We start from the raw sequence: 20,765 nt of genomic DNA on the forward strand, positions 1-20,765 counted from the left end.
CATCAGTGTGGGAGAGCAGCCTCCATCGGTTGCCTCTCACATTTGCCCGGACTGGGGAGGAACCCGAAACCCAGGCTTGTGCCCTGACCGGGAATCCAACCAGTGACTCTTGCTTTGGGAGTTGACATCCAACCAACTGAACCACATGGGTCAGAGCGCCTAGTTTTCCTTTTCTGATGGCATAATATTTCTTTTAGTAGCCATGTTACAATTTCTTGGACAATTCCCGTCTTTGAACGTTTGCTTTTCTTCCAGCTTGCGCTGGCATTGTAGCTTCCGCTGCAGCCATCGGGTCAGCCCAGCGACGCATTTCCTCTGCATTGCTTCCCAAGTGCGTGATTGTGCAGTCCACGGCCCCTGGCTTTCAGGGCTGCCGCTCTCTTGCCAAGGACGAGAACACCGCAGGAGCGCTGGTACTGCCTGTTCTCCTTAAATTTTTGCTACTTCCACAGGTGTCTCCTTGCTTCAATTTGTTGCGATTTTTGTCCCCAGATCTGTGGAGGGCAAGGCCACCGAGGGGGGGGGGTGCACCTGACCCCGAAGTCCGACCACAGTGCCCCGCCTTCCCCGACGGCCCCACCCCGCCCCTCTACACTTCCCAGGCCTCCCTGCGCTGCTAGCGCAGCCGCAGTTTCCAGCCTCGGGTTGGGACTCGGAACCCGAAGTGCGCGGCGGGGCGCGATGGCAGCGTGGGGCGAGCGACTGGCCGGCGTCCGCGGGGTGCTGCTCGACATCTCCGGTGTTCTGTACGACAGCGGCGAGGGAGGCGGCAAGCAGATCCCCGGCTCCGTGGAGGCAGTGGCGAGGTGAGTGGGCCGCGGTGGCCGCCGCGGGCGCCGGGACGCACTCAGCCAGGTCCCTCCCGTCACTTCTTATTACTGCCGGGGGCGGGGGCCTGGAGGGGCGGGGCCTGGGCGGGACTGCGGCTTTGGCCCCGCCCCCGTCCTGGAGACCTGGAAGCCCTCCAGGGCAGGACCTGGCGCGCCCAGGGCCCCTGGTGGTTAGAGCCAGGGTCGGGCAGGGTGGCCACTGGCTACTTGTGGCCCCTGAGTGCTCGAGTGTGGCTAGTCTGAATTGAGATGTGCTGTCAGTGTACGATCCACCCTGGATTTCTATTCGATGCTGATTACGTGTTGATAGGTAATAGTTTGAATATATTAGGTTAAATAAAATAAATTAATTCCATCTGTTTCTTTTGACTTTTGTTAATGTGGTTACCAGAAAACTTGAAATTACATATGACTGGCTTTATAATTTAATTGGGCTGTATTTGACTGTATTGGTCTGTTTAGACGGTGGGAGCAAGACATCGTCTTGCCCACCAAGTCTTGTGCGTGGAGGACGTGACAGGACCGAGGCTGGCATTTTTGTCATCACCTGCTGCATCGCAGGCCAGTGCTGCGGTGAGGTCGTTGGGCAGACATGAAGGACCAGCTACACAGGGCTTGCCGCCCCCCCCCCCCCCCCCCCCCCAGTCACTAGCTGGGAGACCTTTGTGGGGTGGCCTGACCTCATTGGGACTCAGTTTACCTACTTGCAGATGGCAGTTCAATTTGCCTCTTGTTTCTCAGAGAACCCACCTCACTTTCTGCACAGTAGCCAGGCTGTCCTGCACAGCAAAGTGGGAGGTGTCTGAGAGGCCAGGAACTCAAAAACGGAAGACGTGGCCTGTGGGACAGCACCCCAGTCCTGGGAGTCTCCCTGCGACCCTGGGGGTGCCGGTCCTGAAGTCCAGGTGTAAGTGCCTTCCCGGCCTCCGCCTTAGCCTTCGTTTACCCCAAGGCTTCAAACCAGCTCTGTCACAGACCAGAGTGTCAGGTGGCGGCCCTGCGGAGGTAGAGCAGGGGCACTGGACTGTGTTTCAGGTGACTGGGCCTGGGATGGAAGGACAAGAGGCCCGAGCTGCAGGGCTGTGACTGAGGCAGACAAGGCCCCATGGGGCTAGTGTCTGAACACTGAGGAGCCACCAAGTCCCCAGGTTGGCATAAGTGACATGAAGAAAACAGGAGCTAAGAGAGGGAGATCGAGTGGGGAGATCGAGTGCGCCTGCCTGTGCTAGGGAGGGGTCCAGGGAGGAGGCACTGGGCTGACCCAAGGGTGAGAAGGGCTTGCTGGGTCATGGGGCAGAGGTCATGCATTCCCAGTAGAAGGAACAGTGGGCCAGCACTGAAGATTTTAGGCAGGAATGTCATGTCATGTGATTTGAGTTAAGGTTTAAAGAAACGTAAATGTAAAAAGTGAAACCTTCTAGGTATCAAATGAAAATGGGAGATTGCCTTGGAAATCTTGAAGACTGTTCAGCCGGCAATATGCGCCTGTCCCATTTGTCCATGTCCTCACTGACACTTGTCGGTCCTTTTCACTGTGGCAGGGGCACTGTGACCTCTAAAAACCCTGTAAAGTGGGTCAAGGATGTGAACAGAGCCTTGGTCCCTCTGTCTTCCTTCTCTGAGTAGCAAGCACAGAATGGATTCAGCAATGGCCTTGGAAAAGGTGGGGATGCCTGCTGAGCTGTTTTCCAGTGAGTAACCAGGTCTGGTGTACCCCACGCCCAGGCAGGTGAGCCTCCAGGGGCCTACCAGCAACAGCAAAGATGGCTGTTCTCCAGAGAGCACCCACTATGTGCTAGACATTCCTGCCTTCCTCCAGCTATCTCGTTTAGTCACCCTAACAGCCTGGGATTGGGGTAGGGGGAGGGACTGCGGTTATCTCCCTTTATCAGCTAAAGCAGCCAGGGCCCAGAGTGAGCCAGGTCTCCATTGGAATAAGCCAGGGACTGTGGGAACCCAGGTCTGCCTGACCCCTCACCGCGGTGCCAGGCCAGTACGAAGAATCCTTTCCGGGAGAACCGAGAAAGGCCGGGGGCTTCTCTCTCCTGAGAAAGGCGAAGATCGCAGGGTGTGGCATGAAGGAGGGCGTTCCCAGTGTGTGGGCTCTGCACTGATCCGAGGGAGGGTTTCCTTCAGATTTGCTGCATCTTGGGCAGATTTATCCAGCCGTGTGTGTACATCTAACAGCGATGTAACAACAGTCCTGAAGTGCGTCCCAGCCAGTTTACGAAGCAGAGACCACGGAGGCACCTTCCCCAGAGCCCATGGGGTTGGTTCTTTACGGTGAGGGGACGCAGTATTTGTTTTCCCGGCGGACTTTACCCTTGTGCTGCCCAGGAGCCTGGGGAACTGACGGCTCAGTCCCTCTGAAACTCCCTGGGCTTCCATGACACGGGACCAAGACCCCATACCTGTCCCCTGCCCACCAGGGCCTTGAGAGTGACCTGTGTGACTCATTTCCTCCCCCTCTGCCCCCTTACCCACTTGCTCCCAGACTTTGGGGGGATGGGGATGGTTCCCTTTCAGAGCTCCCCAATACCCATATAACCTGGGCCGCTCTGTGCTGCAGGACCCCTAAGTCCCCCTGCCTTCCTCTTCTCTCTGTAGTTCTTCTGCTGGCTCTTTAGAGACTGGGCCTTCCACGCAGGCCCAGCCGGACTGATCGTGCTCCAGCGAAGGAGGCCCTCCACACCCTCCACGCCCTCCTTGCGGGTTGCCCTGGGCCTGGGTGAAGCCCAGCCCTGGTGGCAATGCATGTAGTTCAGGACACGTCCCCCCAGTAAAATATGCCTGCTTTGGGGGCTTTCCATGGGGATGTTTCAGACGTGCTGGTGGAGGGCACACTTTCCCTCTCGTGGTGGCTGAGCCCAGAGAGGACGTACTACCAGGAATCTACGGAACAGGCCTGTTTGCCAAGGCGAACAGCGTGGGGCAGAGCATTCGGCTGCTTCTTATAAGTTTTGGCAGCCACAGGAGTGAGGTTTCTTTGCACCTCACACTCTGTGATATGCCTCCTTGATATGCGCGGCAGCTTTGAGTTCACTGGGAGCTCAGAGGAAGTCCCTGGGGTGAGAACTGATGCTGATTGGGGGGAGGTGGACGGCCCTGGGGGAGAGTTCACCTCCATGGCAGCTCCCGGGCACCATGGGTTCCCAAATAGCACCTTCTGTTCTGGGAACCTCTTGGCGGGGGGGGAGCAGTTCACCTAAATTTTCTGTGGTGACAGCTGACCTCAGATTTCTGGAGAGGTTTCCGCCTTTTGAAGACAGAGCACAGGGGAGCACAGGCTCTGCTTTGTTCACCACAGGAACAGCGGCCACCATCGGCCGAGGGAGGCCTGGCGCGTCCCAGGCCGGTGTGTGGCCCCACGTGCTGCCTTCAGAGCCAGCCCTGGGTTGGGTGTGCACCCCTTTTCAGAGTGGGGCTGAGGCTCAGAGATTCAGGAACTGCCAAGGATTCACCCCGGATCTGCCTGACCCCAGAGCCCAGTTTTCCCCCACAATACCACGTGCCCTCTTGTTCACTCACACACCCAGCACGTGTTTTTTGAGCACGCTGCTGTTCTGCAACACCGCTACAGGCACCGGTAGTGAACTGAGCAGATGGCCGGCCCAGCCCTCCGAAGCTGGGGTCCAGTGTAGGGGGACCAGTGTAAAAAGCACCCAGATTCTGGCTGGTGTCGGAAGGAGAAGCCAGGAAATGGGTGCCAGGGGAGAGGGGCGTGAGGGCTGGTGTCTGAGGGTGTCATCGGGCCCGCAGTGCCCCAGAGGGGCGGACAGGAGGCCCCGGGCTTCTGGCACTGTGATGACTCCGCCCCCTTGTTGTTTTCTGGCGCTGTGGTGCCTTCTTGGAGCTCCCGGGCCGGTGCTGGCTGGGCAGGCCCCTTTCACCGCCCTAGGACTAGTGGGCGGGCCTGGTCACGGGACATCTGTAACTGGCCTGGGTTCCCCATCAGGCCCTTTATTGGAGAGCTGTTCAGAGGCAGGGCCAGCCCAGCGGGGTGCCGGCACAAAGGCCGCAGGCGGCATCTGCATGTGAAAGGCTGGTGGGCATTTACTGCCTCCTGTCCTGGCCACTAAAGCACATCTGCTGGCCCGGCTGGCCAGGCCTTTTGGGGGCCGGAAGGAAGCAGGCTCTGCCTCATCCCAGGGCAGACTCATAAAGCAATTCCCACCCGGCACCCCCACAGCCGCACCCCATCCTTCCAAGCGGGGCCTCTCAAAGCCCAGGGTACACCAGGAGCCCCAGGACCCTGTTCAAAGTCAGGCCCCTCCCAGCAGGCCTGGGAGCCGACAGGAGCGGGGGCCTGGGGAACCTGTCCGAAGGAGTCCGGCCAACCTGCAGACTTGGACCGACCCCCTCCTCGATGCTGGCCCACACTGGCACCATCTAGCCCTAGGGACACAGGTTCCCAGAAGTGGCAACACTGACAGCTACTAGGGACCGTGGACGGTCAGGAGCCTCTCCATCATTGGTGTGGCTTCATCCCGTCCCCCCACATGTGGCCCCGCACCTGCCAGAGGGGGCCCTTAAGGATATCGCAGGGGCAGCACAAGTTTGAGTTTGTTTAGTCCAACAGGAGCCTTCCTGACTCAGCCCGGACCTTGGACAAGGGACGTTTGTTGAGAATGTCCTGTCCTGTCACTGGTGGTGTCATTTACTTGGGGCCGGGGGTGGGGTGGGGGTGAACGGCTGTCTTCAGAGATGGGAGGGGTGGTAGGAGGTGCAGGCTGCTCACCTCCTGGCTGCGTGTTCTCATTTCTTTACTGTTTAAGCTTCAGAAGCCATAGGTGGCCTCCTTCCAGCACATTCCCACCAGCACATGAACACGGAGTCTGGGGTCCAAGTCCTCATCACCAGCCCCATCTCAGTCATTTCTTCAGGGTGACCTAGTGGGTCCTCCAGCCTTCCCCTCATCCCCTCAAAAGCACAGAGGATTTTGTGATGTGCCCCATGCTCCCCTGATTCTGGTCCAGGCCCATGGGCCCCCCTCACACCCTTCACAGCCCTGCCCTGCACCCCTCAGGCAGCCCTGGTGCTCGGTGAGTGTGTTTTCCTGGGCCACAGGTCACAGGAGCCTGGAGTCCCTGCAGACCCCATTTCCCCCCAAATGCATGTGAGGGGCAGCAAACAGCGTGTCGGTCCGGAGGGGAGGAGGGCCTGGATCATGGCCTGTCCGGACTGGCGGGTTCAGCAGAATGAGGTGGCTCTGTCTGGTATTGACTCCAGTTTCTGTGACATGAATGTTGTGTCTAGTAAGTGAAAAAGTCACAAAACAATGTGTATGAAATACCATTTTTGTTCAAAAAGATAAGAAAGGAGACACAACACCTGCCTGCACCTGGGGTTGGGTAATAACAGAATCGCACACCAGGGACATCATCGGGCATGTGAGGCCACACCCCAGCTCCCGTGTTGCTGGGTTCCTGACCTCAGCCTCAGTGTCAGGTCAAGGGCAGCTGGGGTTGGGTTCTGGGGCAGAAGGACAGTTCAAATGACGACACTGCTTCTAGTAGGAAGCCCCTCCCGACTGACAGCCCAGCCCTGCCCCATGGTCGTGGTCTCGGGCAGTCCCCTCAGCCTTTGGTGCCTCAGTTTCCCACCTGTAAGAGTTAAGTGAGACAATTTTTCTTAAGCCGAGTTTTGCTTGTTCAGTCCAGGGGCTGAAGAGCGTTTTGTTGCCTCAGGGTCAGAGAAGGGGAAGAGGTGGCTCTTTAGCCAGTGACCGTCTCTTGTTGAACTTGATACGAGTTCTAAACAAACTCACTCAGCTCTGCCGGGGACTGTTTTTGTTTTTTTTTTAGGTCCTCACCCGAGACTATGTGTCTCAATTTTAGAGAGGAAAGAAGGAAGAGAGAGAGTATGTCATCGAGTGTGTGCAGTGTGCTAGCCGCTTTTTCAAGTCTTCACAGCAGCCCTATCAAGAGCTGTTTCACTGCCCCAATTACAGATGTGGAAACTGAGGTTGGGGAGGGCTCGGTGACACGCCTCGGTCACTCGGTGAGAGGTAGCCAAGGGGCCACGGGTGTGTCTGCTGCCCCAGCCAGGCTCCCACCTTACTGTGGGCGTCCCTGGCCTCTGTCCCTGGCCGTGCCCCATCCTGGCCCAGCTGTGCCACCTCAGCAAGGGCGGGCTGGCTGGCAGCTGCCTTTCCAAGGCTGGGGAGTGTTCTGAAGAACCCGTGACTCCCGAGACGTGCCCATGGGCGCCTCGTGCCTCCCCCCCTGTGAAACGGGCCTCTAGGATGCGGGGTCTCCAAGGTCTCCACTGGCTCCTAGATTCCCTGCTCCTGGTCCTGAGTTATGTTCATACGTAAACAGTAAATGGCTGTCTGTGGGCTCAGCGTGTCTGTGTGACCTGAGCTCAGCGGCTCAGGCAGGCCGGGGAGCGAACACGGCTGCCAGGTGAGGCAGTCACGGGCTTGGGGAAGGTGTGTCATGTGTGTCCTGAGGGCCCTGGCTCTGCTGCTGCCCCACGTCTGTCTGACCTCAGCACTGTTCCCATGAGGTCACTGGCTGGCCGGCCAAGGCTGAGCCCCATCCAAAGTCCGGCCATGCGCATCACCACCTACCTCCCGTGTTCTCTCTCTGTCTAGACTTTGGACCCTGTTTCTCACCTGGACTCTGACAACAGTGTCCAGCAGTGTCAGCAGAGAGTCGGGGGAGGGCCCTCCTGGGTGGGCAGAGCAGCAGCCGTCAGACCTGTGGGGAAGTCTGCCCCGTGGGTCAGTAGGGAGAAGGAGGAGGTGCGGCTGGAGCCCCTGGCAGAGACGGGCACAGGTGCCTGTCAGCATTCTCGGTCCCATGGCGACACCAGCACCAGGGAGGGCTTGCAGTGTGTCTTCAGTGCCCACCCTGGTGAGCCGGCTGGAAGGCCAGGTGCCACCATTAGCCCATTTCATGGGGGCTCAAGGACCCCAGGAGTCTGGCCCATAGCTGCTCAGTCAAGGGCATGTGTGTGGTGCTGATGCAGATCCCCGCTGGGAAGCCAGGCCCCCTTCCTGGAGAGGGGTTAGAGCCTGTGGCTCCCTAACCCTGAGCAGAGACCTCCCAGGGCACCCAGGAGGGCCAGGACCCTCCTGGAACCCCTTAGGGCGCACGGATGCCTGTACTCTTCTCCTGTAGATCCTGGGCTTTGGTTTGACCTGTTCAAAAATGTGACTTCTTAGAACGTAGAAGAGCTTTGCTGGTTCTGTTTCTCCAAATGTGTGTTTTCCATTCCCGGGGCTTTCTGAAGGGAAGTGCTGAGGACCCCAGAACCCCAGAGAGCCCGCAGAGCCCCACTCCACGACAGGCCTCGATGCCGCCGGGGGACGGAGACCAGTGGTCCCTGCGGGCCAGAGCCCAGTGCTGTGGCCATTCAGAGCAGCCCCAGGAGGTGCTGTGCGTGTCCCTTCCCTCTCTGAGGAAACTGAGGCACAGAGTTTTACTTATCGGCAGCGGTTCCTAGTCTGGTAAGCAATAAGGGCCCCCACTCCACCAGGTCACACCTTGAGTCGTGGCCGCAGGGGTCGGGTCGAGCAGTCTGGAGGGTCAGGGAGGCAGGAATGAGAAGAAGTGCCCCTTCCACCCCCCGCCCCCGTACCCTCTTCCTCCTGGAGTGAGTTTCTCCTGCCTCACCCAGGAGAGAGTAGAAGTAGCCCTGGCCCTGGGAGAGAACAGAATTCTAACCCAGGTGGGCCTGAGGGCCTCACGCGGCTCTTTGAAGACTGGCCCAGGGATCAAAGAAGGCAAGTGGGCACTGATGTCATTTGCCACCTCAAGTCTGACCTGAGGCTGTGGCCTCCCCTTCCCACTCAGGAACCCACTCAGCTGAGGCCTCCCCGCCACTGTCTGTGGGGGTCTCTTCCCCTGGGTGGGGAGTGCAGGGTTGGCAGTCATGCCCAGCCTGCCGGATAGCCGGGTGGCTGGGGTGAGGTGGGTGAGCGCTCCTGCCCACAGTGAGAGGTTCGGCGGGAGGAGTGGGCAGCGAGCTGGGTGGAGAAGCAGGAGGGACGGCGGCAAGGTGCCAATGGCTTCGAGAGCCGTGCAGAACAGGACGGGCTCTGCCTGCACAGGGTGGGGATCTGGGGCCTTCCTGGAGGAAGGGACATAGCGTGCCAGGCCTTGAAAGATGAGGGGGACTGGGTGGTGCAGGCAGACACAGGGCGCTGAGAGGGGCCTGTAGGGCAGCCAAAGGTGATGGTTCTTGAGATTGGGGTGGGGTAGGGACTGAGCCCTGTTGGGCAGCCTCCTCACCCCCACCCAGCTCCCCCGTGGGCGCCCTTGTGGCGAGCTGAAGGGGTGGCAGGTTGTGGAGCCGTGCCAAGGTCAGCCCGGGTGTCCAGGAGTCGTCCCAGCGCTCCACCTGCTGCCACACGTAATGAGAGGGTTTCCATTATTTTCGGGTGAGCGCCCCTGGCAGATGCGACAGCCAGCAGATGTGTGAGGTCCGAGGTGATTTGCAAGGGACCAGTTCCTGTGAGGCACAGTAATTGCCCCAGGCGATGGCGTTGTCTCTCAGAGGTTGTCCTGGCCTGCCAGGGTGAGGTAGAGGTCAGTTCAAAGATCTGGTGTGGCCGCAGGAAGTCAGAGGACCCCCACAAGGCTCCTGGGGCGGGGGCAGCCGGCTGGGGCAGCCGGCTGAGGCAGCGGCTGTGGTCTCAGGGGCTGTCTGGCCAGAGCCCCACTCTGGACTGGGGGAGCCCTGCAGTAGGCCCCCTGTCCCCAGGTTTTAGGTGTTGGGGTCATACCGTGGCCTGTCCTGGAGCTGGGCCTATCCCTGGTGCTGAAATCCCTGGATTCACTCCCCTGGGGGCCCTGCAGGTTGTGTGACGGCTCTGAAGCCAAGCCTGGCCCGGGCTTTCCCAACCCTCTGAATGCCCATGTTCCTGGCCTCCCGAGGCCCCATCTGTGACCCCACTAAGAGCTGCCGAGGGTGTGGCTCCTCGGCTGAGTCGGTTTGGGTGGCGGTAACAACAGCACACACTGGGGGCTTTAAGCACAATTTCATTTTCCCAGAGTTCCAAAGGCTTCACGTCCAGGATCAAGGTACCAGCCAGGCCGGCTTGTGGCGGGTGGGGGCGGGGGCGGGGGGGGGGGGGGTGGGGGGGGCGGGGAGGGGGGCGGGGCGGGGCGGCTCTCTTCCTGCATGGCGGGCATCCACCTTCTCACAGTGGCCACCCCTTTGTGCAACAGAGAGAGGGATCTCTGGTGTCTTTTCTTAAAAAGATGTTAATCCTATCCTGGCACGTCCCCACCCTTGACCTCATTCGACACAGTTCAGGCCACCTCATTAGCCATTCAGGGGCTCATCGTCAGTGCTGACCCACCATCTCACGCTTTCTATCCCGGTGCACGCCCGGGTGTGCCCTGTGCACACCCCTGCTCATCTGGAGAGTGTCAATTTCCCTTCCAGCAGGAAGAGCCGTTCCTGGGCTGCTGGGCCTTGCCGGGCATGGCACTTACTTACCCGTGGAATGTGCCAGCTCCTTCACTGGCTGGCACCAGGGCTTGCGCATGGCACCACACAGCCACAGCTGGCTGTTGGCTTTGCTGCCTGCAAGCCATGTGGTCTTGCCGGTCTCTGGAATGCAGTTCACTCCATCAGCACAGGCTCAGTGAGAGCCACTGGCCCACCAGGCACCTGGCCCTGGGGATGGATGTGGGGACCACAAACACTGCCTCAGGGAGGGGACAAAATCAAGACTCAATGTAACATATCCACGCATCACCATTTTAACGATAATAATGACCCCTTATGCTATTCTCAGTGACTAAGAAAAGTGAGGAGAGGACCTGGGGCTGGTCCTGAGTGGTGACACTTCAAGAGGGGGTGGGCAGTTGGGGCACCAACGGACAGACCCCCAGGGCAGGCACTTCCCCAGCTTTGCCCAACAGGCTTTTCAGGGACTGATTAACCCTAACCCGTTCCTCGGACTCGAAAGCAGATGTTGCGGGGAGATCCGAACTTCGGTTGTTTTTCCAAGGAGACCCGAGGCCGAGGCGTCCCAAAGTGGGTTCTGTTGTTGACCCGTCTTTTCACGGGCTTCTGAAGTTGTGTTTGGAGCAGCAGATGTGAGGCTCTGTCCTCTCGCTGTCCCGCGGATTGTGCACTGTTCTGAGAAGGTCACATCGTAATTCATTAGCGTTGATTAATCCCCCGGCACCCCAGCACCTCTTCGCTCAACAGCTCCATTAACTCGGGTGTGAATCACACGTTCCGGGCACCAATCAAGGAAGATTTGTCCATAACGTACAAGGTGATGCTATTAGTTACAATAATTAACTGCCTCATTAAAAATACAAAAGCTGTCTTTATGAAGGGCAATTAACCACTCAGCATAATTGATAATTCATAACCCTCTGATTAGGAAAGACAAATACTAAGAAAGGACCGGATTGCCTGGGCTATTGATTAAGACGCTGTCAGCCTCTGGGCCTGCGTCCACTCTGCCTCCAGCAGTCCGGCAGATGCCTTCCCGAATGCCCCTGTCTGCTCCGGTGCCCCGGGGGCCTGGAGGCTGGTGGTAACATGGCGGTGTGGGTTTTCACATCGGGTGCCGTCTGCTCCCTTCAGGGCCCCTGGGGGGCCACAGGCCCGAGACACTCTCAGGGGAGCAGTCGGCGTGGTCATGCAGACCGGTCCTCCTCACTGGCTATCATTAGGACTTTGCATCAGTCAGCCAATCAGCCAACACTTGCCAGGGGCCTGCTGTGTGCTGAGCCCTGTGCGACGCGTGGGGTGCTGAGGACAGCTGAGCAGACTCTTCCTGACCTCACAGAGCACGTAGCGACCACGATAAGACACACACTTCCGTGTGGTCCCTCAGCCTTTTCCCTTTTGGGGAAACACGTGTCCAGTGTTAGTTAGCTGTGTGTGGTGCAGACGCAAAGCGCAAGTGCTGGCTATTGTGGGAAGGTCCGGAGAGACTGCCAGGATGTCCAGAGGTCGGCCTCTAGTCAGGCCAGGTGGGATGGTGTGTGCAGGAGGTGTCCAGTGAGCCGCCGAAGTTGGGAGAAGGTGTGGAAAGGTGGAATGTCCCAGGAAGAGAGACTGGGGACGTGTCCCAGGTGGAGGGAGCAGAGACATGTTCCCAGGTGGATCCTTGGGGAGTCTCAGGTGCGCCAGGCCCAGGGGCAGCGAGAAGGGGGGCTGTGGGGGGACGGTCAGGTCCCCTGGAAAGGTCTGCTTCCACTCGGATAGACCAACCCAAGTACTCCGGGGTCTGTCAGGGCCCACCTCGGGGACCTGGCCCTGGGATTGTGCCAGGGGCCCGTGGAGAAGTATTTGTCTAGCCCTCTCCCCCAGAGGCCACACACTCTGTCTGGTAACAGCACCCTCCACCTGTTCGCACCTCCAGACTGAAGCGGTCGGGGCTGAAGGTGCGGTTCTGCACCAACGAGTCTCAGAAGTCCCGAAAACACCTGGTGGGGGAGCTTCGCCACCTGGGCTTCGACATCTCCGAGAGCGAGGTGACTGCCCCGCCTCCAGCCGCCTGTCGGATCCTGAAGGAGCGAGGCCTTCGGCCACACCTGCTTGTCCACGACGGTAGGCCGGCCCAGCCCCGGGACCTGGTGGGGGTGAAGGTGCCCCCTATCAGGATGGGGGCTGGGAGACAGCATCCCTCTCACTTGGGCCAAACCACTAGGAAGGACGTGGTGCAGCCCCCAGCCCCTGATACCAGCACTCACGGCCGATGGGCTGGAGTTCTCCCAGGCCGAGTCATCCCTGGCCTCCCACCAGAGGGGCCTCCCACCAGAGGGGCCTCCGGTTCCAGGTTCCAGGTGGCTCCTCGGGGGAGAACCTGCAGTGTCTTTGTCTGATCCAGAATAGAACAAGCTGGCAGGGCACAGTCAGGGGTAAAATTCTAGCTCCTCGGGTGTGTGTGTTGGGTGGGGGGCAGTGTGCAGGCCAAGGACTGCAGGCCCCCTACATCCCGTGCCCTCAGCCCGACCTGTGTTTGCGAAGCCAGCCCTTGCCCTGTGGCAGATGGCACAACATTTGCACCCTCGTTAGTCCAAGAGCAAAGGAAGAGCCACTCGACCCTGGTGGGGAGTTCTCTGGGGCAGGGGCCGGGGTGGGGGGGCTGGGGCAGCATTGCCTGCTGCCTTGGAATGTTTAAGAATCAGAGACATGAGCAGTGCTTCAGAATCAGGACACTTTCCTGCCCTTGTGCTGAGCCCTGCCTCTCTCTCCTCCTTCCTCTGCTGTTGGTGTTCTCGCCTACAGACTGCTCACTGGGGCAGGCGTGCTTTTCTGTGTCCCAGCAGGAGTGGCGGCCCCCAGGGTCCACTCCGTAGCTCCGGCGCCCACTGAGGGTGGATGCCTAGCCTCGAGAAACCGGGTTCCTCCGAGTCCCTCCTTTTTGGTCCAGGACCCCTGCCGGTGTCTCCCCAACAGTCCTGGGAGGCAGAGAAAGACTTGGGGGAGAACACGCCCTCCTCAGGGCAAACGTGGCTGGGGACGGGCTGGCGGAGAGCAGGGGAGAATTCAGCGCCTGCCTAGAGGGGCAACTCCATGGGTCAGACAAGCAGACAGAGTTGGGGGGCCTCCGGGGGCGCCAGGTGCCCCCTCAGCTGTCTTCCTGTGTCTGTGGTCTCCAGAATGCACCTGAAATGTTTTCAGACTTGAATCTTTTCCCAGGTTTGATTGCTGATGGATTTCCCCTCCTCCTCAGCATTTTACCATGGAAAGTTTTCAGTACATGGCGCAGCTGAAAGAATGTTACTGGAACATTCGTATGCCCATCGCCTTGATTTTACCAATGAGGTTTTCCTGTTTTCTTCATTACGGACCAAGCCATCCCTCCATCCATCCACCCAGCTTAGCCTTCAGTGCATTGCCAAGTCAACCGTGGGCATCGGTCCCTCCCCAAACACTTCAGCACATTGCTGACTAGATGTCAGTATCTGTTTACAATTTTTTAAAAAGAGTTCATTGCCCTGGCTGGTGTAGCTCAGTGGATTGAGCACAGGATTGCGAACCAGAGGATCGCAGTTCGATTCCCAGTCAGGGCACATGCCTGGGTTGCAGGCCAACTCCCAGCAGGGGATGCACAAAAGGCAACCATACATTGATGTTTCTCTCCCCCTCTCCTTCCCCTCTGAAGGTAAATAAATAAATAAACTCTTTTAAAAAAGAGAGGGGACGGGAAAGAGAGGGGACGGGAGGAAAAGAGAGAGATTTTATTTCTTTATTTTTAGAGAGAGAGGAAGTGGAGTGTGAGAGAGAAACATTGATTGGTTTGCCTCTTACGCACGTCCCAACTAAACTTTAACCCGCAACCCAGACATGTGCCCTGACCGGAAACCAAACCAGCGAGCTTTCGCTTTGCCGGACAATGCCCAACCAGCTGAGCCACATTGGCTAAGGCTGCTTATAGGTGTTTTTATTTTAACCTAAAATCGATATACCGTAATGCAATGCAAACATCTCCAGTGTACTTCTGCTGGGTTTTGACACATGCGCCCATCTGTGTGACCCCAGCCCCCATCAAGACCTGGAACTTCACCCTCACACAGAAACTTCCCTGGAGCCCCTCCCAGCTGGTCCTGCCTCCCCAAGAGGCGCCCACCGTTTGCCCTGTTTCCATCATAAACACGTCTGCCTGTCGAGAGTTTCGAGGTGATGGAATTACACAGCCTCCAGGTGCCTCGGGGGTCCCCAGACCACTGCAGGCTGACGACTGGCTGGAGGGGCCGGGGCCTCCAGAAAGCAGTCCTGTGGCTGCAGGTCGTCACCACAGGGAAGGGACCTGGGACACGCTCCAGGAGAATCCAGGCGCAACCTTCCAGGCGCCCCTCCAGTGGAGCTGCCCGGGGCTTGCTTAACTGTCCCTGCAGCGATGCGTGACCAGCCACACACAGTGGCATCACCAGGGGCTCCGGGGGCCTCGTGTCCTGGGTTGTGATGAAAGGTCAGTCGTTAGGCATGCACTGCCTGTGTGACTGGACCCTCCCTGCTCAGTCTCAGCGTCCCTGGGTGTCACACTGACCACGCTCGGCCCTGGCCCACAACACTGCTGTCTTCAGGCAGGATGTCCCAGGGTCTCGGCAGGTCCCTGGAGCTGGTGGGGAGCCAGTCCTTCTCGGGGTGGGTGGTGCAGGTAGGTTTGAGCAGCCCGGCCTGCTGAGCTCTCCCTTCCTCCCACAGTGTTGTGTGCGGGGCTCCTTTCGCCCAACAGGCTGCGCTGGCAGGGCCTTTCCTCCCTACTCGCGGTGATGTTCACTGAGCAAGCGTCCTGCGGTCTGCTGTGCGCTGCCCCCGGGCTGCTTCCAGTGTGAGACCGAACCAACGGACCCGTCCCGAACGGTTCTTCCGGGCGGGTACCCAGGGGCAGCATGTGCTCCGGGTTTTACAGACTGCCAGCCCTCTTCTGGGGTCCCTGCTGTTTTGCAGTCCTGCTTGGTGTCAGCTGCCCTGTCCCCCCCAGCACTGGGTGGCGTCCATCTTTTTAATTCCGTGGCTGGTGGGTGTGGTGTGGTGTGTCCTTGTAGCGAATTCTGTTTTTTCAACCCAGAAAGGCCAACATCTAACACTGAGAGGGATGAGGGCCTGTTTCTTCCTAGGAGCTGGACACAGGGCCAGGGGCCGGGCTCACCCTGCAGCCTTCCTGTTCGAATTTACAGTTGGGGGGAGGGGAGATAGGAAGAGGAGGAAGAGGCTTTCTGAAGGGAGGGGGGCTGGGTGCGACTCTGCTCTTCCTCCTCCTCAGGATGTCCCTGGTCGCCCCCCACACCCCATCCCAGTGGGGTCTGGCTTACATGCACTGATGGCCGCATGACTCGGGGCCAGTAGTGGTGACTCCGTGGAGGTTGCAGGTGGCCTCATTTCATCCTGCTTGTCCTCCAGGCAGATCTCCCTTCCCAGTGGCAAAGTCGTGGGTTTCATTAGTGGCCTGTGACAGAGAACCAAGGGGGCTCCCGGGGTGGTGCCTGTGTTGGGGTGGGGGTCCCCTGAGCACACCCATCTTTCTCCTGACAAACTCTGTAACGGTGGGCAGTTGGAATTCCCTCACCTATGAAATGGGAGCAACCTGCTTCCTTTCCGCCACCCCGGGGTAAGGACTGGAAAGAGAGAGTGCACCTGGGGAAGAAACAGGCAGGTGTGGCAGGCAGGAGGCGTCCGGGCGGGGGACGGAGGCAACCACCTCGCCCTGGGCTTTATTCCTCTTCCTCTCTCTCTTTCCAGAAGTCCGCTCAGAATTTGATCAGATCAACACGTCCAACCCCAACTGTGTGGTGATCGCAGATGCAGGGGAAAATTTTTCTTACCAGAACGTGAATAAAGCCTTCCAGGTGCTCATGGAGCTGGAGAGTCCTGTGCTCATGTCACTGGGGATGGGGTGAGTGGGCACGAGTTGCGGGTCTCGGACTTACCGAAACAGGCAGAGAAGGGTGTGGAATCGTGGGCGCAGGGTGGGCCGGGGTGACTCCCTTTTCCCTCCCTTTTCTTGCTTTTTCTCTTCAATTCTTCCTTCCTTTCTTTTAATAATTTTTGAGGAAACCCAAATCCACAGGAGCTGGTTGGTCAAGCTTCCTTAGGGCCCTGGGCTGGGAGAGGCGGGGCGGGGGCACAGGGAGGGGAGGGTTGTTGCCCTTGGAGATCTTAGAGGGCAGGCGTGATCATAGGAGGTGAGAGCGGAAGACGGGAAGGTGCACCTGTGTGGGACACGGCCGCAGGCGTTGACAGGTCCTGTCGAGGGGGCAGCGAGGCCGTGAAAAGTGGGCTCAGGGGCCTGAGAGTCGCTCTGGTGCAGAGTGTGCGTCGTCCCTGTCCCATGGGGATTTTGTGACCACTGTGTTTGTCCAAGCCATTAGCATTTCTTTCTTTACAAAAGTGGTCGATTATTTATTTATTTTGGGGGCACCCTTCACCACCTAGGTGGTCATGGAAGAAAAATTAGAGAGCAAGTCCCTCCCAGGGGTTTCCTGGGCACGAGCCACCTCCAGGGCATGTGTTCCCCCTTGGCATCAGGCCTCACTGAGTTCAGCCCCCTGTTTTCTCTCGTGCACAGACTTGACGTTGTAAACAACTTTCCCTGCATTGGCCAGGTGGCCCTGTGGCCTGGTTATCCCGCGTGGGGAAGTCCTTCGGTGCTTTTAACCTGTGCCCACCGAGAGGCGTTTAGGTTGTTGCTGATTTCCTGCCAAAGTCAGGCCGGGATGAGCATCTCTGCATTCTGGATGAGGTGTGTTTTTGAGCTTCTTGATGCCAAATTGCTTTCCAGGGAGCTGAGCAGGCTTACTCTGCCATCCGCAGAAGGGGCGCCAGGGACATAGGGTCCCAGGCTCTCCTAGTTGCCAGGACCCTGGACCTGCCCCAGCTTCTCATGCTGGGGGGGACCTGGGCCCTCCGCGGGGAAGCCCTGCAGGGCCAGCTCTCTGAATGGACGAGGGAGGGACTCTTGATCTGGCCACAGCCTTTGCAGAGCATTTTCTGTGCTCCACGTCGTGAATGCCAACCACACCCCGTGGCCTGCAGGCAGTTTCATTGACAGGTGGGCACGTGGAGGCACACAGAGGCGAGGGAAGTGCCGGCCGGGCCAGCAGTCCAGCCAGAGCCCGTGCCATCACCTCGAGGCGACACTGTAGAGCAGGTGTGTGGCCCCACACAAGCGCGTAAAGTTTTTGAGCCCATGTTTACAAATTGGGAGGTTTTACATGCAGTATCTTGGTTTCTGGGTTCTTTTGAAAAATCAGATTGGCCAGCCCTGGGCTCCATGTTGCTGAGCGCACAGTGGCTTTGCTGGAACCCCCACCGCAAGGGGTCCTGCCCACCAGACCCCACTGCTCCCTACCGCCCCCTCTCGAGGCTCCAGAGTGGGTTCGCTCTGTCTTATGCTGTTTGTACTCACAGTAGAGAAATACTCCTTCATGCCTATGTCACCATCCGAGAGGCAAAAAAAAAGAAATTGCAAGAAAGAAAAGAGAGGATCTATTTAGAACTAAAATATTCTAGTGTGTTTATCATACAAATAAAATGTGTCCTGTTCAGTGAGCTTTCTCCAGAAAAACCGAACCAACAGGATGTGCATATATATTTATGGAAAGAGAGAGAAAGAAAATTTTTCCTTTTTTAAAAGATTTTATTTATTTATTTTTAGAGAAAGAGGAAGGGAGGGAGAAAGAGAGGTAGAGAAACATCAATGTGCAGTTGCCTCCCATGAGGCCCCCTACTGGGGACCTGGCCTGCAACCCAGGCATGTGCCCTGACTGGGAATTGAACCAGCAACCCTTTGGTTTGCAGCCCACGCTCAATCCACTGAGCTATACCAGCCAGGCATAGAAAGAGAGAAATTGATTGTAGAGGGCAGGCCAGTGGCTGGAAACTCAGGGCCAAGTTGCATTGTGAGTCCAAAGGCAGAGTCCTTCTTGCTCAGGGAGGTCAGACCTTGCTCCGTTCAGGTCTCCCACTGGCCAGAGGAGGCCACGATGTGATGGAGAGCCATCTGCTTTACTCACAGTCCACGGGTTTAACTGTTAATCTCATCCGAGAAACCCATTCTCAGAAACATCCAGACTAATGCTTGACTGAATACCTGGGCAGCTTGGCCCAGACAGGTTGATGCTCACAATGAACTGTCACTGTCCTTTGGTGACCTGACAGCCCCCTGCAGTGGAGGTCACTGCAGAGCACAGAACGCTGCTTGCTTCAGCGCTGACGCTCCGGGGTCAGTCCTTTGGGAACCCTGAGTGACCGACCCATCACTGGAAAACAGCATAATTAAGAAGCTCTGTTATAACTCATTTATGTGAAAACCTTGTTCTCTAAAATTGTCTCTAACCATGAAAAGCTATTCCAGATCATGGTATTAGTCAAAATAGATATGTTGTTGATAAAGAAAAAAATATGGAGTCTGTCGCTTTTGCTTCATAACCTTCTGTAGCCGATTCAGTAGCCGGCTGGTTTGTTTTGCAGATAAGCAGTGAGTGGGGCCTCTAGCTTGACTGGGCTCTGCCTTGACTTGGGCTTGGATGCTCAGAAGCGAGAAAGAAAGGACAGCTTTCGGGCCTAGGTCCCAGTGTCTCAGGACAGCCAGAGGACCTGTGAAAGCTGCCTCCACACCCACCCAAGCCAGGTCACTGATGGTGAGGGGCCGGTCTCCACGGGGCACAGGGCCCAGCAGTGCCCCGAAGGAGGCGGGACTGTGGGCTCTCTGGGGCAGAATGTCCTGCTCTGGAAGTGGAGTGATTTACATTGGGCATCTGTTTGGACCGAGAGTGGGAATTGCCTTTGTAATTTCGTCTGTCATGCCCCCGTCAGAAAATTAAGCTGTTTACGCAACAGACTATGGAAGGTTAATGGCTGTGGTAGGAAAGGTCAAGTGATCATTTTGAAGGGAGGCTGTGCTGAATAATCGGAAGAGCAGGAGAATAAAGCACAGAAGAATCTGTCTGCCTGCTTCTCCAGGCTTCCTCCAGCCTCCGAAACACCCACTGTGCTGTCTCTGCCGATCGATCGATCGATCGCTGGGACCCGCCTGGGACCCGCCTGGGACCCGGCCAGGCCCACTGTCTTCTCACGCCAGTAACAGAAGACAAATGTATTGAGTCTCTTGTGTTTGGGGAATAACCTGGGCTTTTAGGTTTGAAAAAAATTAGCTTAGGTACTTGTATTTACTGTATCTCTACAGTAAAATGCTTCAGCTCTCAGATGGCTTACCAGGTACCTTCTTATTTTCCTGAGTGAATAAGAAATTTTAAAAAATTTTGGGCACTATAACAATAAGCCCAGATTCATTTAGAAAAGAAATATTAAGGTTTCTAATTTTGATTTTGGAAGTCAGTTTTCTTTTTAGACTCTAAAAATTCAGGTTACAAAGACAAGGGTTTTTAATTTTAATTTTTCATTACAGTTTACATTCAATGTTATTTTATATTAGTTTCAAATGTAAAAGACAAGGTTGTAATTGAGTATTTTAAGTTGCATTTTCAGGTTTCTCCTCCCATTAGGACTCAACTTAAACGTAAGAAAGTCCAGACGTCTGTCCCTTTGGAAGAGAGACTTGTAGGCACATGAGACAGGCAGAAGTTGCACTGTGTGGCTGTCCCTGGCAGGCTTCTCCGGGGGGAGGTGCCCCCAGCTCCTGCCTCCTCCGGCCAGGCCCGGGCGCTGGGCCAGAGGCCCCCACAGTCCTCAGCTCCAGGCAGAGCTGCGCCTGTTGCAGCAGGGTGCTGTGGTTTGGGAGCTTTTTCTTTGGCTTCTGCGTTAGCCACTGCCCCCTCTTCCCTCTTCCCTCTTCCCCTCTTCGTGCATCGGTCACCAGACAGAGGGTGAGGGGCCCGGGGGTGGCTCTGGGGTGCCTGACACAGGCTGCTCCTGGAGCGGTGTCCTTTCCCGCCACCGCCCATCCTCGGTGGGGGACCATCAGTCCATCCGAGAGGCTCCCAGGCCTGGACACTCCCATCCCCTCCCCTCCCTTAGTTTCAGGTCTCAGCTGTGATGTGTCCTTCTCGGGGACGCCCTCCGGTCTCCTTGTCCCCAGGCTGCCCAGCCAGTCAAGCAGAGAAAACAGAGCACGTGGTTCGCCTGCCGTCGCCCTTGCCCTGCCCTTTCATACTTGTCTGCAGGCTTGCCCGCTTCCCTGCCAGACCTGGCGTCCCAGGGAGGGAGAAGGCCTGGGTCTGGGCGGGCTCGAGTCCCGCAGAGGGCTGTGGGGGGCCGTGTCCTCCATGTCTGGGGGGCTGATTGACGGGGCCAGCCACGGCAACCATGATCACAGGCCCCAGCAAACCAGCGTCTCCCCCTTCCCCTCGGCCACGCTTTGCTCTGCTCTGCTCTGCCTTACAACTCTGGACCAAGCTAAGGAAACTATCCCACCAAAGTATTTATTGTAGAAATGGGAACAGTAAAAGAAACCTGTAAAAGGCTGTGTGAATGCAGAATGCTAGTCTATATCCCGGGTGTGAGACGAAGGCAGTTACGAACCTCATAGCCTGTGTTTTGGGGTCA

General features: G+C 57.5%; 1 protein-coding gene across 1 annotated transcript in view; it reads left to right on the top strand.

Moving 5' to 3' along the window:
- The first annotated feature begins 681 nt into the window (after positions 1-681).
- LHPP (phospholysine phosphohistidine inorganic pyrophosphate phosphatase) overlaps positions 682-20,765 on the top strand; it is a 66,746-nt gene continuing 46,662 nt past the window's right edge. The window contains exons 1-3 of the mRNA XM_037051150.1: positions 682-806; positions 12,172-12,359; positions 16,002-16,155. Coding sequence (XP_036907045.1) covers positions 682-806; positions 12,172-12,359; positions 16,002-16,155 — 467 coding nt within the window. The remainder of the gene's footprint in view (positions 807-12,171; positions 12,360-16,001; positions 16,156-20,765) is intronic.

This window comes from Sturnira hondurensis, unplaced genomic scaffold, assembly GCF_014824575.4.
Source record: "Sturnira hondurensis isolate 20B ecotype Veracruz unplaced genomic scaffold, ASM1482457v3 Scaffold0007208, whole genome shotgun sequence".
Lineage (NCBI taxonomy): Eukaryota > Metazoa > Chordata > Mammalia > Chiroptera > Phyllostomidae > Sturnira > Sturnira hondurensis.